Raw genomic sequence first — 21,361 nt, 5'->3', positions numbered from 1 at the left:
AGCAAATGTGCCTAGTTCTCCAATCTCACAATATAAATTATGTGGTGCAGTATGCAGCTCATACAACCTCCTTGTAATATACTTTCCATTAAAGCTGTGAGAGGGTGGGCAGGATTTCCCTCATCAAGAGGGCAAAAATATATTTTGAACCCTACAGGAAAATCTGAAAGGGAGGGAGGGGTATGGTGGATGGGTAAGGGGAAAGAAATGGCAGATGAGGAAGAGTAAAGCACCCCCCCCTTTCCCACTGCTTCTCTGCTGTAAATTCTACTTCCATCTGAAAAGGCTTCTCTTTTTTAAAAAAACAAACAAACAAACACTGTGACAGGTCTCTCTTGCACATGCTAAGGGTGTTGTTAGCACCAGACTGAGCAACAGAGACAGTATGAATAAAGTATGGAGTCACAAGGTCAGGGCTGTGGTTCACCAACCAGATGACCTGCCAGAGGCACTGGAAATGGTGTGTGTCTATTATTGTTGTTATTGTTTTATGGTTTTAATACTGTGAACCATCTGGATCCTCTGAGAAATGCAGGGTGTATGTATATTAATCTGAAAAAATGCCTGACAAGGAAAAATCAACAGGTCCACATTAATTCAAATTGTACTTAATCAAACACGGTTAAAACGTTTTGCCACAATGTCTCCTCATGTAAAACAGCATATCTAATTCTATTCTTATTATATTCATGCAAGATTAGAGTACAGTGGTACCTCGGGTTACATACGCTTCAGGTTACATACACTTCAGGTTACAGACTCCGCTAACCCAGAAATAGTACCTCAGGTTAAGAACTTTGCTTCAGGATGAGAACAGAAATTGTGCTCCGGCAGCGCGGCGGCAGCAGTAGGCCCCATTAGCTTAAGCGGTGCTTCAGGTTAAGAACAGTTTCAGGTTAAGAACGGACCTCCAGAACGAATTAAGTACGGTACTGTACTTAACCCGAGTTACCACTGTAACAGGATTTTTATTTTTATTTTGCTATTTGCATTTTTTTTAAAAAAAGTACAAAGTGAAAGGAAGTTGTCCAATGATTACATAATCTACAGTTCCTTTCCAAATAAATAAATAAGCAAGTAAGCAAGCTTACAAATTCACTAAGGCTGCAATTCTGACCCCTCAACTCCAGTGTTGATGGCTAGGTGGTTAGGGTACAGCGCAGGCTCCCCTCTCTGCTGACCTCTACCAGAAAAGTGATGGTTTAAACCTCCACTCAGCCATAACTCTGATTGGGTGACCTGGTCCTGTCTCTATCTCTTAACCTAACCTAGCTCATATGGTGACTGAGAGGACAAAATGAGGATAATGAGTCAAAGGCATTTATTTGAGCTCTTTGAAAGAATAACAAAATATAAACGAGATAAATCAATGAAGAGCTACAGTTAAATAACTGGGATGTATATTTATAATACCATTAGTATAAAATAGCCAGATGAAAACAGCCATATTGTGCTTATGATATCATGCCACTTTGCAAGAAGTGTCAATTCACATATCTAGTTTCAGACCTGTCACAAGTATATTTGCACCAGAAAGTGGTGGTGGAGGAAGAGAACTTTCATAAGGAATTACTTGCATCTTCATTTAAGTAGTGGCAGTCTAGCTAGCCTGTACTTAAGATAAAGTCCAAAGGCACATCTAGCTCTGAATCCTGGAAGTCTAGGCAAAGAACCAATGTTTCATGCCAAATGATCAGAGGTGGCCAACGGTGCCTTCATCAGCCCCTGCCAGCACAGCCAATTTGGGACAATGGGAGTTAGAATCCAACCTCATCGTCTATCTCTGAACTCCAAAGTAGTTGATAAGAACCCATTGACTAACAACCACAGGAGCCTCCCCCCACCCCAAACCAGCAGCAATTCCTCTTGCTGCATTTCTCTAAAGTGTTCCCTAAGGGAAGTGTCAGTTATAAGGCTGTCAGTTATCACCTCTGCAGAGGTTATTTGATCAGTCATCGTTATAGAGTTAAGTGTTGATGCTAAGCATTCTGCAATATCTTCTGAATAACTCTGCAAGTGCCTGCTGGTGAACTGCCATATAAACAGCAGCTGCAGAATTATCTCTCACCTTCCTTGCGGACACAAATATCACAACTCTCTCTTTCCCTTTCCGTCTAATGTCATGCACTCTGAGCACAGTTGCCAAGACAAAGTCAATATTATTTCTCAGCTGACCTTGCAAATTCAGGGCAGATGAATTATCCCCAAATGTGCAAAGAATCAGAGAATCGCAGCTGTCACTCATAAGGTCCCTGGCCACTCCAACCATTTCTGGCACTTTGTTTTATTTGAGGCTAGAACATGGCAGATGAGCCCCCGCTGCTGCCACCACAAAAAAATTAGTGTGTATATAACTCAAGTTTTGAATGCGCAGCTAGTTTGTGTCCATATGACAGGAATGGCAGGTGCTATTCTTGGGCCTTTGTCAGATCAGACAAGACCTCACATTCAGTCTTCATACAGACCACAAAATTTTAACCACATATCTGAAGGCAGAGTTTGGTCTTGCTGTGGGTTTCTGATTACTTTGGTACCTTTAAGTCCATTAAGTTAAAGGTACCCCTGCCCGTACGGGCCAGTCTTGACAGACTCTAGGGATGTGCGCTCATCTCACTCTAGAGGCCGGGAGCCAGCGCTGTCCGCAGACACTTCTGGGTCATGTGGCCAGCGTGACAAAGCTGCTCCGGCAAACCGGCACCAGAGCAGCACACGGAACGCCGTTTACCTTCCCGCTATAAAGCGGTATCTATTTATCTACTTGCACTTAAGGGTGCTTTCGAACTGCTAGGTGGGCAGGAGCTGGGACTGAAAGACAGGAGCTCAACCCCGCCGCAGGGATTCGAACCGCCAACCATGCGATCGGCAAGCCCTAGGCACTGAGGTTTTACCCACAGCGCCACCCGCGTCCCTTAGTCTAGCATAAAAGGCACATCATTCTCAATTATTCTTGCAAAGAACGGAGGTCTGAAATCATGGGGATAACAACACCAACAACAGCATTAGCAAATTATATAATGATGATGATTTATACCCTGCCTTTCCACTACAATTTGCAGAGCTTACAACAAACCATTCACTACAAAATCAAGTAAATAACAACATACTATTTTGCCTGGACTGAGGCTTAATTTTCATGTCCCTTACCAAACACTGGCATTTAATTATTACCCAAGCCTTTGTGGTAGATTTTTGATAACTATTGCAGACTTGTACAGCAAAAGGGCTGACTCTAAGAGGATTATGGGAGCGACAATAAAACAGCCCTTCAGTTTCATATCCCTTGCACCTTTTTTTGATACATGGCAACAGCATGTTACAAATTTATTTATTTTTACTAGCCTCTCTGTCAAAACTCACTTGTGTTAGTTGCAACTGGGCTAAAAGGAAAAAAGAACTAACTTTTGGAAAGCCTTCCCATCTAAGAGAAAGGGCATAGTCACACCTCCTCTGCTGCTGCTGCTAAATATCTGCAAAATATCCCCTGTATAGAAACAATACTTGTTTAAATTCTTTCACTAACCTGAATACATGTAAAAACACAGCAGTTAAATTTCTAATGGGAATTATCTGTGAGCTATACATTTTAGAAATGGGGTAGAAAAATGTGGTTACATACCAGAGAGCTTTATTCATAATCTGGAATGTGCCAGCGTACAATTTGCTAATAAACATTTATAAGTCTTATGTAAAATACAAAACTTTATCTCTGCTTTCATTCCTACATGATATTCTAAGCTGGGGAAAGGCTACTAAAGCGGAGCAGATTATGCTATAGTTCAAGCATTCATACCCTCCAATGAAATTTTTCATTAATTTATAGAATGAATGTATTGCTATTTTCTAATGTAGGATATTCATGAGTGAGTGGGCTTAGAAATACAGTTGGATGGCAACATTCTGATCTTAATGCACCAGATAACAAAACCCCTTAAGGCAACCAACATCAGTTTTTCAATACATACACAACCATCGTTCTTCCTTAACATACCACTTCTTTCGTCATTAGTATTTTGAATGAGGAAGGGAAGGAAATACAAATGGAAAAACATATATTTCAAAGTGTACAGAAACTATCTTCACTGAATAAAAAAGCATATTTAATCCTTGATCCTAGTTGGTGACTTGAAAGCATTTTTAATAATGAACGGAACACTTTTCAGGAGGAAAAATAACCAAGCAAAATCTGTAGTTCTACAGGAAATCATCATAATCACTATGTATCCAGGCCAAATATTTTCTGGAAGGTGCATTCAAAGTTGCTTCCGAAAGAAAGACAGAGAGGTCGTCAATAAATATGAGAGGACCTCTCTTCTTGATCAAATAGTGGAAGCACAGCCAAGTCCCATGCCATCCAATGAGTGCAAAGGAAGTTGGTCTGAGTTGAACGACCTATCTGTGCACTTATAGATGCATGTAAACAAAGATCACAGTAGCACAACACTTCTGAAATTTTGTTTAACCATTCTGCTGGTTAGTCCACCTATAACATTAAGATAATAAGAAGTCTTGTGCAGAACTTCAGTATACATGCTGCTTGTCCCAACAAAGTGAAACAGAAGAGCTGAAGAATCAGTTTTGAACACACCAATAAAATCACACACAACTGCTAGATCAGCAGTGCATCAGGCATCTGATTGAACAATATGGAACATACCAGCTGCTAGGTTCATATATATTAGTAGACCAAAGAACTTTGTTGCCTACTTTTCTACTCAAAGTAATTGAAATTAATTAAAAAGTCACAGATCATACAAATTATTCTAAAATTCAATTATATGTATTAAAAATCACCCAAAATACCCAACATCAACTTAATGTTTAGGATAATAAAATAATATCAAAGAACTAACAAATGCTCACAATTAATTGGCAATTAATCTAAAGGCCTTCCAAAATATGAAAAATTAAAAGGAAACAACCTGGTGTGCTCTAATGGTGGATTCTGGGACAGAGTGATTCTGTCTTAAGCTAACTGGCCTGATTGAGCTTATTGATGCATCCTCCATCATTTCTTCTCCACCTTAAAATTTGCAAACATATTTTTAAGCATTGTACGTCTCCCATATGCTCTTTCAAAGGAAGTTGCCTTTGCAAGTCTGCCTACTAAAATTCACTTACATGAGGGAGTTAAAAGATAAATGAACCACTAGAAAATGCATCTTCTGCAAAGAGAGTCCTGCCTGGTTAATCATAATAGTTTCACTGTTGCTGTTGTTGTTTAAAAATGATAGCTCTGTCTTATTTTCCTTAGAAACCCATAGTTGCAGTACCTCATTAATAGCAAGCTGCTCTCCTCCTCCACCTGGGTGGCCATAACGATGGCTAGAACTTCGAAAGTCTTCATACAAGTCTTCTTCACTTCCCACATCATCACTGGTTTTCTCCAGTGATCCATCAGCAATGACTAAAATAATAAACAAACAAACAAAATCAGGAATGTTGGCCAGATGCAGAATGGAAGGAAGCACAGTAAGTTAGTGTGTTCAAAACAAGGTTATTATAAATGTAAATTTTCAGGCTATAAACAGACCAGTTCTAACAGAAAAGAGAAATAGACAGGACCTGTTGGAAATTATGAAGCTCAGCAATAGCTCTGCTTTATCTTGGAATGATACAGCTCACTCGTGGCCATAAATTTCTCTGCTTTCTTTGGTTCTGGTCTCAGTGGTCCCTAGCAAAGCCCATGGTTTGCATACAGAATCTCTCAAATTCAGCTCCTGGCATCTCCAAGCATGGTTGGGAAAGACCAGTTTGAAATCCTTAAGAATTGCTGCTAGTAAGTCCAAGCAATACTGGGTTAGATGGACCAGCAATATTGACTTGGTATAGGACATCTTTCTATGTTCCCTTAAGTGCTTAAAGGAAACAGGCTGCTGAAAGGGTGGTCAACAGCTCCTGTTTACAACCCTTCACCTAGGCCTGGAACATCTGTCTTTGATTGCTCTGCTTCAGCTCTCAACAAATCCTGCCTGGTTCTCTTTGCCTGTTGCCTCCATATTTGCCCTTGGCTCCTACTCACTGCAATCTTGCTATGTGCTGGGTGTATATATATTCTTATTTTTTTAGCTATTTGATTTCTTACCCATGCTTCACCATGAGGTGAAATACAATATTAAAGTCAGTTAAAACAAATTACAGTCATTTATAGATGGTATTGCTTGTAAGTGATTGCAATAGCTCTCCACTAATGAACAGAGCATTTTCTGTTGGCAGACTTTGTCTGCACCCCAAACCACCATTTTGTGACTTTGGCTGGTAGATTCCAGTGCTCCAAGGGACAGAAATAGATCCTCAAAGCATGAAGTCTGCCTACCCATGAACTAGGTCAAAATCTTTGGGGGGAAATGCAGCAAACAAACCATTTGACTTAAGCTTTTGAGAATATAAATGATGGGAACAGGGAGGGGCAGAATGCCTCTTTAGACTAAAGTATTTCCTTCTAGGCTGTTTGTTCCCTTTTCCTCAGCACGACACTTTGTTGTTTCATCAAATGTTTCACTATACTTTTCCTTTACATGCCGCCTCTGCCTGTTCCATTACTGAACTCTATAATTTTCAGCTTCAAGACAAATCTCTCCCATCATCTTTAAAGCTTTCTGGGTTTTTGTTTTGTTTTGCTCCTTCTCCCTGTCCCCTCCCCCAACTGATACATGATTTGCACTTAGATGAAAAAGTTGTGGTCTGCGTTAAAATGTACTCTGCTAAGCCCCCTTGTAACCTATAATCTGTGTCCTTGCCAAGCACACATTTGTTTGCCTAGCTTAACTCATGTTCAGGGATCAGCAGCATGAGTTTTCCAGGGCAGTCTTGCAAAATGTTATTTCACCCTGTAATAGCTGCTCAAGCTTAGCAAAAGAAAGCAGCAGTGGCAGGTTTCTGCCAACTGTTCCACTGCTTGCGGCAACACCAAAGATGCAGTTCAAATGCCACATTGAAAATAAGTAAAAGAGAAGGATTTTCATTGCATTTATACAAATTAGAGCATCCAAAATGTCAAAGGCCCGAGATAGAAACATTTTTAAAATGTAAGAAGAAAAGCTGCTGACTTATTTTTGAATTCCCAGAAATACTACCCTTATGCCCCTGATACTTAAGTCATGGATCTAGAGAGCTGAGGCTGGGAAGACTTTTAACCCATTACATTACAAGAACAATCCTAAAGTTAATGGCAAATCTTCCATTTATTTCAGTAGATTGGGATCACAACTATTTGCAGTGGAAGAGTAGTACTTGTTTAAACACACACAAACACAGTGAAATGAAAAACAAACAATAGTTTCTCATCAGTTTTAGTTTAAAGTTAAGTTTAAAGATCTTAATGTTTTCAAGCTGAGAAAAGTTCCTTGCATCTCCTCCTATACTTCATCTCCCTGGCTATGTATTTACAACTCACCATCCAGAGTTTGCTACCTCAGTGTTATGTTACTCCCGGAATAACTGGGAGTGTGAGTGCCTGGAGGCGGTTGGAGGTTGGATGGCGGCTAACAGATTGAGGTTGAATCCTGACAAGACAGAAGTACTGTTTTTGGGGGACAGGAGGCAGGCAGGTGTGGAGGATTCCCTGGTCCTGAATGGGGTAACTGTGCCCCTGAAGGACCAGGTGCGCAGCCTGGGAGTCATTTTGGACTCACAGCTGTCCATGGAGGCGCAGGTTAACTCTGTGTCCAGGGCAGCTGTCTACCAGCTCCACCTGGTACGCAGGCTAAGACCCTACCTCCCCACGGACTGTCTTGCCAGAGTGGTGCATGCTCTGGTTATCTCACGCTTGGACTACTGCAATGCGCTCTATGTGGGGCTACCTTTGAAGTTGACCCGGAAACTGCAATTAATCCAGAATGCGGCAGCTAGACTGGTGACTGGGAGTGGCCGCCGGGACCACATAACACCGGTTCTGAGAGATCTGCACTGGCTCCCAGTACGTTTCCGAGCACGATTCAAAGTGTTGGTGCTGACCTTTAAAGCCCTAAACGGCCTCGGTCCTGTATACCTGAAGGAGCGTCTCCACCCCCATCGTTCAGCCCGGACACTGAGATCCAGCGCCGAGGGCCTTCTGGCGGTTCCCTCATTGCGAGAAGTGAGGCTACAGGGAACCAGACAGAGGGCCTTCTCGGTAGTGGCGCCCGCCCTGTGGAACGCCCTCCCATCAGATGTCAAAGAGATAAAGAATTACCTGACATTCAGAAGACATCTTAAGGCAGCCCTGTTCAGGGAAGTTTTTAATATGTAATGCTGTACTGCTTTTAACACTGATTGGGAGCCGCCCAGAGTGGCTGGGGAAACTCAGCCAGATGGGCGGGGTATAAATAATAAATTATTATTATTATTATTATTATTATTATTATTATTATTATTATTATTACTAATCCCAGTGTACACACAAAGTATTCCAGTGTATTCAGACCACATCCATTTGCTGAATCTCTTCAGCCAATCATAGGTCACTATGTTTCCCTATGCTACTGGCTTTCATCCACTAATCATGCTAATATAAACAAGACTTCACCTGCAATGAAAGGGAGGTGAGTCAAGACAAGAGCTCTTGATCTTACCAGTTGACCTTTTTTAAACCGCTCTGATTCATCCTTTGAACACGTATATACATGAGGGGAAGAGGCTGAGTTCAATCACTGATATCCAGGGATACCTGATTGCGTAAACAAACAGGTCCTGACACACATCATGCCAGACCCTCATTTCTGCCTTCAGTCAGAGGCAATCACATCAATGCACATAGATCTATTAAAGCAGGCATGCTTTCTCTAAAATAGTTCCAGGGCTTGTTGAATGTCAGAGGCTAAAGGGAACTATAGAAGCCAGGTATTGTGGTAAACATAGCAGTGCCCACCCTGCCACTAGCTTCCTAGCTGAGAGTGGAGTTCCTTGCATAGCTTCTGTTCTTCTCTTTGTGGTTAAAAATAAATAAAAAGAATCTACTTTTCTTTTACACCAATTAGATAGAATACACTTATAAGCTGCAGCCACACTCCAAAATTCAGAAAGTCTTCTTACTGGTGTAGGGTCCAGGTTTTGAGGGGTCCCTAAGAAAGATCTTAGTGTCCCCGCTCTGAGGACCATCCCCTTCACACTGCTGCATGCTACTTGCCCTGAAGGCAACCCTGTACAGGAAGGTTTTTTAAGATTTAATGTTTTATTACGTTTTTATTCGTGTTAGAAGCCACCCAGAGTGGCTGGGGCAACCCAGTCAGATAGGAAGGGCATATAAGGAGGAGGAGGAGGTGGAGGGACTGAAACTTAATTATGCCATTACAGCTATTACTATAATGATTGTAAATAGTACTACTGTGATGCACTTATGGCCGGTCAAGCAATGAATCACTTGACTGAGTTTTATGGCATCTGTGAGTGTTTCATCTCAAAGAGTAACTTCAATTGCTGACCACTGTTTCCAGAAATTCTGCTAAATGAATGAAAGCTTCTAATAAGGTGCCTACACACAAGTTTTTTCACGCAGCAAAAGTGTGATGGACTGTGACCTTTAATATACTACTACTAGTAGTAGTAGTTATTTCCAGAGGAAGAGTGCAAGGGAAGTAGAAGATGCTGGTCTGTCTCCTTACTCTTTTCCCCTGGTTGTGTGTTAGATTGGGCGAGTGAACAGGCAGTGACAGGAGGAGGAGAAACAGAATAGTCAAGACGCTCCAGAGATTGGCAGTGGACACACAACTGCTGGAGAGTTGGCCTTGGCAGGTGCCAACAAGACCACTGCTAGCCCAGTGCCAACTATGCTTCCTTATGTAGCTGACTCTTTTTGTGAGCCTGACCAACATACTGTGAAGAGGATCTCACCTTTGCCCCATAAAATATTCACTTTACCCAAATATGCCTATTCACCATACCTCAAGTTCTTAGAGCACTGAAGGATCAAAACTGGATAGAGAACACAAAATGTGATACACAACATTTTTACTCAGAATTTCAAAATGTGTAAACATTTCTTCCTACACACACACACAGCAATGTATTCAATGTTACCCCTACTACTCAGAGAAGACCCACTGAAATTGCTGGCCATGACTAAGTTAGGTCCATTATTTCAATGGGCCTACTCTGAACAAAATTTAGTTGGATACAACCCATAGAGTCAGCCCAGTGAAATATGTCACTTTCAATTATTCTTGGTTTGAGAGCCAGGTAAAAAAGGTAAAAGCCCTTTCCCAATGTTTTTATCATAGCTGACCAGAGATGTTCTAGTGTGGAGCTGAAATCTTTTAAAAGCTCTCTTATAAGTTTCTGCTTTTTCTTTCCAGTTCTCTCCTACCTCTGCTGTTCTTTGGCAGTAGAGTATACCGCCACAGTCCATTAATGGGTAGGCTTAATTGTCATGATCAAGCTGTCTGGGTGGTAACCATAACAGTCTGTTCCCAAATATCCACTCAGAGCCTAAATATAGGCATCTTTTATCTTTCTACTTCTATTTTGCATCACACCATGTAAGCTGTTACAAACGGCATTGTTCTTGACAACTGTACAGCTGTAAAATTTCAGCTATATTAGGAATAGTCATGTTTCTGTGGGTCATTAGCTCGTAGGAGCCTCTGAAAACTGCTCTCGTGAGATCTGATCTCAACAACAGCCCAGGACACAAATATTTCATATTTCAAGCATTCCTAGTGTACAAGCATTTGCACAATCATATTTAAAATGTTTACAAAAAAATTAAGCCTCTATCATATTGAAGGGAAAGGAGGAGGAGCAAAACAAAAGGTGGACACTAGATGAACCCAGCCATTTGTCCCAATGGCCACATACAAGATGAATGGACATCACAGCCAAACTAGTGCCTGTTTTATGAGATTCTAACTTTTGTGCTCAATAGCACAAAAGTGAAGTGCTAACCAGGCCAAGGGCCAGGATTTGGTACAGACTGCATTAAGTTACTAACAATATTTACCATAATACATAACACAAAAATCAGACGTTAGAAACATACAGGATGCCACTAATGAAAACAGACAGCAAACAAGTGTAGATTTTGAGATGCGGGATTTGTCTGTTTCCTGTGCCCAGCAGGTGCCCTAATGCTAGAAGCAGGAAATCTTGCTTTTGCTCAACTATTTTTGCAATGTCTGCTTCTCTTTCCTGTAGAAACTTTGATGGCATTCATCAAAGCTTAACAGAATTAAAGCACAACTCAACGTCTGTGATATCCCTTTGTAATAAACAAATTCAGAGCTTCTTAGAACGACAAATGTTGCTTGGGGCTGTAATCCTTATCCAATTGAATTTTGTCACTGATTGCATTCAGGGCTGCATGAATCCTCATTAATATGTAGTAACTTATTTTTAAAAATGAGCTTCTTCTCCGAATGTCACCTTGCATAAGTTCCCAAATGCCAACCATACAAATGGATCAATTCAAGGAAGCGCAGTTATGGATTCCCAAGGAATGTGACATTTCCAAAATGATAAAAGTGTAAAATAATTATAGCTAAAAGGTAAATGTGGGGTGCCTTTTATATATTTTATATATTTTTTAAAAGGTGAAGGGTTAAAAACCAGCAAAGGGAATAGGTTTTGCAATCATATCAGCTAGACCAATTATTTTGCTTTCTTCTCCCATCCCCTGAGGTATCAAAGTGAGACTGTACGAAAATGAACTTTGAAAAAAAGTTACGAGGAAACCTGCTTGTTCTACAGATCCTTTTACACTGAAACACAGCTGCAAAAGTGTTTCATAATATGTATGTGGAACACTAGATAATAGAATGCACATGAAAAACAGGGTGGTGTACAGTGAATAAAATGTTGTATTTGAATTGGGCTGTCCTGGGTAGGGATGGAAGGATTTGTCAATTTGTTCTTTTAATTTTTAATTTTTCCAATCTTAAATTCAATTATCCACATTTCTGCAGCTCATCAGCATTTTGGTGTGAATTTATCCTAAGAAATATACTTTTGTATGCAGTTTTGACTAATGCACACATCTTTGCAAGCAATGTGCCCAAATATAATGGATTTTGGTATGTTCTTTGCACCAATATATTTTTATGCACATTTTGCCATAATATAAACTTCTTCTTTTTTTTTGAGAACTAAACCACAAAACTCAAGCAAGTGAGAATTCTGAAGCATAGCAATGTTTTGGTTTGTGTGTTGTTTGGTAGGGGCCAGTTTAGTAGATTCACCTTTAAACATTAACTAAATTAAATTTCTGCTCCATCCATAATCCTGAGTATTTATTCCTACTCAGCCATGAAGCTGGAACTGGGCATGAGACAGGGAGGAAAGAAGGACTTGCCACACACATTTTTGCTCCCTCACAAAACAACTGCACAAATATGAAGAGGGCCCAGGTAAGCAGCTGCTGCAGGACTGTGTCTGTGAAGAGGTGAGGGGTGGAGTTGTAACTCCCAGTGGAAAGGGATTACATGCTAACATTTCTGTAGGAGAAGAATTTCTACCTGCACACAATTTATGCCATATTTTGCTGATCTGAGAAACTTCACTTTCATATTTAAAAATCATGTCACGTTCCCTCATTGCTGTGCATAAAAATGGTCCCCGTATCAAGAAGTATTTTTAAAATTCCCATTATTTAATCAACAGTACATTTTACTGCATCTAATAATTTTTGTACATTTTATCTATGATATTTTTCTGTGTTTGGGTTGAGGTATAAAAGCTCTCTAAGCAGCAGTATTCAACCATTTCAGTTCCTGAACTGAAATATTATCCTTAAGCTACATATTGCTTTTTATCTACTTTTAAGCTTTATCTCTTATGTTTGAGATTCTCCACTTTCTCTCTCCTCTCTTCCTTCTTTTAAAATCAACATGTCAAAAATGGTGGTGATAATACTGGTGTGATGCAATTGTTGGTCATGACACATTCAAAGGCCAATTTTCTGTAACTAGAGATATGAATTGGGGGAGTGCTTTTCCTCCCCTTCCCCAGTTTTCTCTGCGGTTTTCCAGCCTTCTACATCTCTATCTATGATCCATCAGGTCAAAGACCAATTTCCTATACAGTCCTGATTATTCTAGTATCCCAAAAAGTTATATTTCTAGTAGAAGACACTGACAGAGTACACCCCATATAGTTAAAGCACATGACAGTGGGATATATCAGCCTCTTTGGGAGGGAGGATTACCAAAGTCTTTATTCCCCCTCTTCGACCATGTGATTTCAATCAGAAAGGACGTCTGAGTTGGATGCTCCAAACTTTGACCACATGGCTTTACCAAGCCATCTTCGTGTTTCTAGACAAATGATTTAGAAACTCTTACCTTCTTGAAACTAAGTTAAACTGTCTGTTTTCTTGGAAAAGCACACGAATCTGACCTTTGAAGAGTTTGTAAGCAAACCATTTTAACCAATCAGAGGAGTTTGGAGTTTGGATTTGATATCCCGCTTTATCATTACCCGAAGGAGTCTCAAAGCGGCTAACATTCTCCTTTCCCTTCCTCCCCCACAACAAACACTCTGTGAGGTGAGTGGGGCTGAGAGACTTCACAGAAGTGTGACTAGCCCAAGGTCATCCAGCAGCTGCATGTGGAGGAGCAGAGACGCGAACCCGGTTCACCAGATTACGAGTCCACCGCTCTTAACCCTACACCACACTGGCTGTGTGTATCAAACTATACACTGGCTGTGTGTATCAAACATGTGGTCTCTTTTTTCACACTGGCTGTGTGTATCAAACATGTGGTCTCTTTTTTCTAAGCTAAGGGAAGTAAGGGGAACTTGGAACAAACTTAAAAGCTATATCTCCACTCTTAACTTGTCTGCATGTTTTGTGACTCTAAATCTTTGCTGGGGCTCTCCCCAAAAGAGTATTTGTCTCAAACCCATATCTAGGCATCTAGGGAATTCTTTTATTCTTTTAAACCAATTACAAACAAACCATTATATACCAACAATGACATCTCCCTGAGATTCATGGGAACTGTAGTTTGTAAAGGATTCTAGGAAATGTAGTTCTGTTGTGGGTAAACTATAGTTCCCAAAATTCTTTTTTGGGAAGCCATTTCTCTTTCTCTCTGGGCCAGTCTTATCTGTGCTGTGTTTGTGGCTTGAGTTTTTTGCACATACATTTCTATCAAGAGCTCTAGTGACCCAAGAAGTGTGTCATTTTCTCTTATTTGTTACAGACCCCGCCATCTCCTTGGGAAAGAGTGACTGTCAGTTTTCATTGTGTTCAGGCCAGTGACACTCAGATGAAATGCTTGCTGCTGTTTTTGTTTATCACAACACAGAAACTCCCAAGGGGAAATAAACCGCAATGTCCCTCTCCTCATAGCATCACACTACTCTGCTTTAACCCCAAAGGGACACTCAGAGTACCGGTATATTGCCCTCCTTCTACTACTCTTTACATTTGATGGAGGTATATATAGAAATACCTTGGCAAATTCCATCCTAATTCAGGTGTTTTTTTAATTCATTGTTATTACCAACCCAGAACACTTTAAAAAATGCAGGAACAGTTATCGCACTGGCATAACGCCACCAGCTGTTGCCCAAAATGACTCATGTCACTAGTGTATGTTGATTAAAGTTCACTTCCTAGTCAAAAATGACCACATTTGAATACTGGCTGTCAAATATTATTCGTGACAATAACACGGAAATTTAAAAGCTTATTATTTAAGTTCTCCAGCCCTGCTAGGAAAAGTTAAGATGAGATGGCATCCATCCACCTCAAGAGACAACAGAGAAGTGTGCCCTTGGGGGTAATGTCAAACTGTTGGAGAGTTACAGCGCCTGCTGTGGCTGTAGAAAGCCATGCAGGAGAGACATGTTTTGTTGCAGCAGATGAAGGCATCTAGTTGTGCTGCTGCAGATTCATTTTTTCTCTGTGTGCTCCTCCCAGCTTTATAATTAATTTCAGATGTAGAACCGCCTTGGGAAAAGTGCAGATTCCAATACAGTGGTACCTCAGGTTACATACGCTTCAGGTTACATATGCTTCAGGTTACATACGCTTCAGGTTACAGACTCCGCTAACCCAGAAATAGTACCTCGGGTTAAGAACTTTGCTTCAGGATGAGAACAGAAATCGGGCTCCGGCGGCGTGGCAGCAGCAGGAGGCCCCATTAGCTAAAGTGGTGCTTCAGGTTAAGAACAGTTTCAGGTTAAGAACGGACCTCTGGAACGAATTAACCAGAGGTACCACTGTATGGTGGCCATACAAGAACGGCAGCCCTTACTGTTTTACTATTCATATTTAGACTTTCAATATCATTTTAAGAAGAGGTATGATATCTTATTTTTAAAAGTTAAGGCACGTGTGAACATTAAACACACACATACACAAATTAATATTTAAATTTTAAATAGCCCAAAAATAAGAATATAAGGACCTACTGGATGAAGCCAATGGCCCATCTAGTCCAGTATTCCATTCTCACAGTGGCCAACCAGATGCCTGTGGGAAGCCTGCAAACAGGACATAAATGCAAGAGCACTCTGCCCACCTGCAATGCCCAACTGGCATTCAGAGGCATACTACCTCTGGCAGTGGAATTAGAACATAGGCACAGTGGCTAGTAGTTGCTGAGAGCCTTATCTTTCTTGAATTTTTCCAGTCCTCTTTTAAAGCCAAGTTGGTGGCCATCACTTCCTCCTGTTAGAACAAGTTCCATAGTTTTACTGCAAAAATGCCTTGACTTCATACTGGAATTTGTGCACTTCCCAAAGGAGCACCACACCTGAAATCAAACATATAACTGAAATCTACAGTCCTGCAAGAGCTGACCTTGTCACAATTTGCACAGTAAAACAAATAACCACACGACAATAACAGCAAAACAAAAGAATTAAAACTTCAGGAGGTCCTATTAGAGATCTCCCACATCACATCTGTTTCCACCAAGAATAAAGGCTTTCTAAACAAGCAGAGGATAGAAGAATCCATTTCTTGACACTTAACTCCGGTGCTCAGCAATCTTGTGCTCCAGCACTTGTGCTGTTTATATTATTCTCAGGGCAACTGGCTGTTTTGCCAAAACATTTCAAACAGAGCTTCAACACTCTCTGTGTTATTTACTTTGGGTTTGAAATGGGGAAATCAAAGCTCGGGGCGCTAGGAGATTAAGATCTTCCATTAAAAACTTGCTGAAGCAATCTATATCTTGGAAACACTAGGGCACAAAGTGCCAGCAAATTCTGAAGTATGATCAGTCTGCAGAATGATTTTCAGAGTCATTGGAGAAGACAGCTCTCTGCATGCTCTGATGATTTAGGCCACAACTAAGCAGCCTTGCGCTCCGCTACATACCTTCATGTGTATGAACATGACAAATGATCTGAGTTATGAGAACGCTGCCACTTCCTGGAATCCTCCCACTTTTAATACCAATGCATAAAACGCAGGGACAGCAGAGCTTTTTGTGATATAATCCCAAAGCTGCTTAGGGGGCAAGATAAAATCAAATTGTCCCTGTGCATGTTCATTTTTATGCACAATAACATCTGGCATGCTGATGCCACAGCATATTAAGGTGACCTTGAGCATTAAAAGGCACAATAATCTTTTTTTTAAATGGAAAAAAGATGCCTTGCTGATGGACAGTTTACTGTTCCTAAATAACCTTATGAAAGCAGGATGGAGGCAGACCTTGATCTCCTCTTCTTGGATGCTGTAATGACTCACTGTAGTATTTCTCCTCAAAGACCTTGCCTATGCACGACCGGGGACTTTCCATGCAATGCCAAAACCTATTTCTCTCATATAATATCACTGCAGCCATCATACTATATGTCACTGGAGGACTCAAACCTTGGCCCCCGGCAGCAGGCCCCACCTTGCACCACCAGTGCAGCTTGCATACAGAGAGAACTACTTGCCTGAACTCTGAGAACCATCACTGTAGCAGACCAGAGAGTGTATTGCACTAGAAATGGGTAACCTGCAGTCCTTCAAAAGTTGTTGAACATGAACTCTCAGCAGCTTCAGTCAGCATGGCCAACAGTCAGCGATGACAGAAGTTGTAGTCCAGCAAAATCTGGAAGGACACAGGTTCCTCATTCCTGCATTAAAACTTTGCTAGGCTAAGATGGGGGAGGGGATAAAATGCACATATTCTAATCCCAATTTGTCCCCTCATAGGAGCTGCATGCAACTAAATCCTACACAGAGTAGACCCAATGAAATTAATGAACCTAAGTTAGCCATGTCCATTAGCCTCAGCAGGTCTACTCTGAGGGGAACTAGCTTTGAATACCACTGAAAGGTCCTTTAAGCTGAAAAGAAGCCTACCCCTTCATAATTTAAAGCAGAGGTACCTAGCATGCCCTCCAGGTGTTAAACTGCAGGTTAGTGATGAACTCATCATCTCTAACCTTGTTCATGCTGGCTGAGGCTGATGTTGGCAGTTCAGCTTCAGAAGATTGGTTGTTCTTGTTCTTGTTCTTGTTCTTGGAGGGGGACGATTCTCAGAGAACACACATTCTACGATGTGATTTCTCCAACTCCAATATCCTCCACCCATAGGTTTATTTAAACCAGAGGTAGAAATCTATGACCCACCAGACGTTGTTAGACTCTAATTTCATCAGTCCCAGGCAGCATATCAATTGTTAGGGATGATGAGAGTTCAGAAACATCTGGAGGGCAACAGGTTCCATACCCTGCTTTAAGCTGCAGGAAGGGCATAGGTCAATCTTGTTCAGTATTGTGTACACTGACTGGCAACAGCTTTCCAAGGTTTCAGACAGGACTCTTTCCCAGCTCAAACTGGAGATGCCACAAATTGATCCCGGGACCCTCAAAACATCAGTTCTGCCAATGAACTGCAGCCATTCCCTAAAGAAGGGAAGCAAAAAACCCCTCCACTGACTGTGATGGCGGAGCGGGGAATTGGCCTCTGAAAACATGTTTCCCCTGAAGCCAGCTCCCATCACCCATGAAATTTGTACACAGGTCTTTAGTTGTTAACTATTCCATTCTTGACATAAGTGCCTCAGGATGTAGAGAGAAGGGAAAAGGGCATCTCTAAGGCCTTTTCTACCTTCTTACTGATTTATCAGCAAAGAAGTACATATGGTATAATGCTTCTGTTAGGCTGCCATATGTGAAATGCTGTATTGGAAACCAAGTATCCTTTAAAATTCATACTGCATCTGAAGGTGTAGAAAGGCCAAATGGTATTATTATGACCTAGAGTGTCCTAGCCACTGAGCCAAGACAACAGCATGCACTATGTTCTCAACCAGTCTGCTAATAACAGTGAAATATAGCTGACCATATACTGCTTCATCCATATTCAGAAGAAGAGGTGGCAGAGGAATCTATCCTGCATTATTGCCAGATGGGTATGAAAAACACCTCGCAAAATTGCATGTTTAAGTTTAAGAGGACACACGATTGGAAGTCACTGACAAAGACCACTTCCAGGTTGTCGTTATTTTATAGGTGAGATTCAATCCTCTACTGGCAAATTTGAAGGGTGGGCAATTAAAGACGAGTTCATGCTCTTGCGCAACAAACTTTATTTTGTGGGAAACTTTGGGATAACAATCACTTGAGGCAATGTCATATAACCTCCACATAAAGAAATCAAAATGAATGGTTACCAAAGAGTAGCTGTCACATAACCGTCGTGCAAACTTCCTGGGGCTTCAGTGGTTTACAAGGTGTTTCTTAAAAGAAGCATTAGATTATCATCACGATTCAGTCCGAACCAAACACAGACAAAATTTAAACATGATCAATAATACCCTCTTATTTTCCTGTAAAAACCAGTAAGATTCTTCAGATCAGCAAATTTTGAATCTGCCATAGCTCAGAAATGTAACCCCTATCAGTACACAAGTAAACACTATGCAGTTGCAAACTGGTCTAAATGGCAATATCTTCCACATCAGAACCTTGAGCAACCTTCACAAATCCAGGGTTGGTGAATGAGGCATTGGGTCCTTATGCCATTAGCACTAATTGTGCTAATGTAGAGAAGAATGTACCATTGTACATAGAGAAGAAGCTGCCAGATGCTGCAACCCAAACATATTTGTTTAACCCCTCTGGTTTCATAACAGACCTCCACATCTGTATGTGTATATAATAATCTAGTTTCTATAGTCAGAAATCTCTTAAGCAGTGACACCTTTGATCACTAGCTAGGCGGTTTTCATTTTTCTCCAAGCCAAGTATGGAGGTCTCTCTCCTTCCTATTTGGCAAGCAATTTACTTTTGAGATGACAGTACTGACAGAATGGACTCCCAGGAGCCCATTCCCATCCATGAGTGATATATTATCAAGAAGCTCCATAAGCATTTTTGTACATAAAACATCCATGTCTGTAACAGTTCCTAAATTAAATACACTTATTTCTCCCCTATGTCAGTCCCCTATGACCACAGTCTGCCCTTTTCTGTTTCTCTTGCTGCAGTGTTTAAGAATAGGTATGAGTTAGTTGGCCTGAGATGAACAATTCATATGCTCTAATTCTTTCTTTATTGCCCGGCATAATTCCCATCATATGGTCCCTATCCCCGGTAAGATGTTGCCTTTGTCTTTGGGAAACATTTTGGAGTTACACCCAGATATGAAATGCGGCTGAATATGTTTGTAATGCAGCTCTTCTGTAATAAGAGAGACCAGGACCACAGAGAAATTAGACCACCTTAAAGATTAAAAAACAAACCTCTTATGGACATAGGATAAAAGCTCAACCAAAATGGAGCAACTTGCCTGCAACACATGGAGCTTTCCAGATTAGAAAAAAATGTGAATAAGGGGGGCAAAATAGATGCATATAAAACTATGCAAGGTGTGGCAAAAGTGGAAAGGGAGAAGTTTCTTCTCCTCTCTCATAATACTGGAGTCATCCAATGAGGCGGAATTGGGAACATTCAGGACATTAACACAACACATAGCTCAACTATGGAATTTGCTACCACAATAGGTAGTAATGGCTGCCAGCTTGGGTGGCTGTAAAATGGGTTTATTCATGGAGGAGATCAGTGGCTAGCAGTTATGATTACCTCCGTGATGAGAGGCCCAATGTCTTCTGAATACTAGTTGCTGGGAAGCACAAACAGGTGTGTGCTACTGCACTCATTTCCTGCTGTGGGCTTCCCATAGGCATCTAGTTGACCACTGTGGGCCAGAGTTTTGGACTAGAGAGGCCTTTATTCTAATCCAGCAGGGTTAAGGACTGTGCTTCCCAGCCTTAGAATCAATGGAAGGAATAGGCTACAACTACTACAGGACTGGATTCTTCCAATGCCTCATGCCCTAGAGTGATGGGAATTTATTGGCAGAAGTGAGAACAACGGGAAGACCTGTTGAAGTAGAACGCCTTGCATTCCTTTGTATTATGGTAAAAGAGGGAAATAGCTGAACCCTCTGATTCCAACTCTGAAATGCTGGATAACCAAAGAAAATCAATATGAACGTTGACAAATTATTCTTTGTGCCAGTGTTGTACTCATTGGGGAATTCTGCTGTATAAGCACAAAAAGAGCAGTTTAAAGGTATTTTAATGTACTTTTTAAATGAAGTTGTCAAAGACTGCATTTGTGCTCTTGTGTTTGATGAATATATAGATTGGTTTTTGCAAAAAGCAGTAAATAAAAATGCAACCTACTGACTTTCACACAACAAAACACCATTAACTGTGCAGTGGGTGATTGTTGGAACAACTGTGTAAACTAAATGTGCCATGTACAATTAAAGTGCACCCCAAATCACTGTTTGCTTGCTGTTACAGCTTTTTTTAACTGATTCTGAAGATGATATAGTGAGCATCCCGAAGGACTCATAAATTAATTAAAAGAGCTGTTTTCATTTACACACACAAATACACTCCTCCCCATCTCTCTATTTTCACGCAATGCAGCTGGCCAACCCACACTGTACACTATCACAGATATATATGCCCTAAAGATGTAAGAATACAAATTTGGAGGTAACAGACTGCCATCACTGTGCAACTTCTAGACTCGAAATGTCCTGCATCATTCAATACCCCTTTCTTCATGCTATGCGCATATATAAGAGAAGAGACCCTTTTGTCCCTATAAGAGTATTTGAAATGGGTCTTGCATTATAGTTGGAATTACTGCTAATCAAACATGTTCAACAAAGATCAGAACAATCTGCACCATGCACGTAAAATACTGTTTACCATTTTAACTGCCATGACTTTCCCCAAAGAATCCTGGGAACTGTAGTTTGTTAATGGTGCTGAAACACCCCTCAGAGAGCTATAATTTCCATCAACCATAACAACCCTACAATCCCCAAGATTCTTTGATGGAAATCATAATTGTTAAAGTGGTATAAGAGTGCCTTAACGAGTATCCTTAAATTGTTACATTTCAGGTGACCACCAGATGTAGTTCCTAAGAACAACAGGGACAGAAAGTATGGCATTAAAGAAATATTTCTGCATG

At 40.8% G+C, this 21,361-nt stretch overlaps 1 protein-coding gene across 8 annotated transcripts in view; it reads right to left on the bottom strand.

The window, feature by feature from the left end:
- Positions 1-21,361, bottom strand: part of ARHGEF4 (Rho guanine nucleotide exchange factor 4) — a 155,364-nt gene that overhangs the window by 40,784 nt on the left and 93,219 nt on the right. For all 8 annotated transcript variants that reach the window (XM_083741634.1, XM_083741635.1, XM_083741636.1 and 5 more), the window contains one exon: positions 5,271-5,404. In XM_083741634.1, coding sequence (XP_083597760.1) covers positions 5,271-5,404 — 134 coding nt within the window. The remainder of the gene's footprint in view (positions 1-5,270; positions 5,405-21,361) is intronic.

Source organism: Podarcis gaigeae, assembly GCF_964106915.1.
Source record: "Podarcis gaigeae genome assembly, chromosome: 5".
Taxonomy (NCBI): Eukaryota; Metazoa; Chordata; class Lepidosauria; order Squamata; family Lacertidae; genus Podarcis; species Podarcis gaigeae.
Note: the sequence above shows the minus strand (reverse complement) of the source record. Positions and strands in the feature narration are given on the sequence as shown.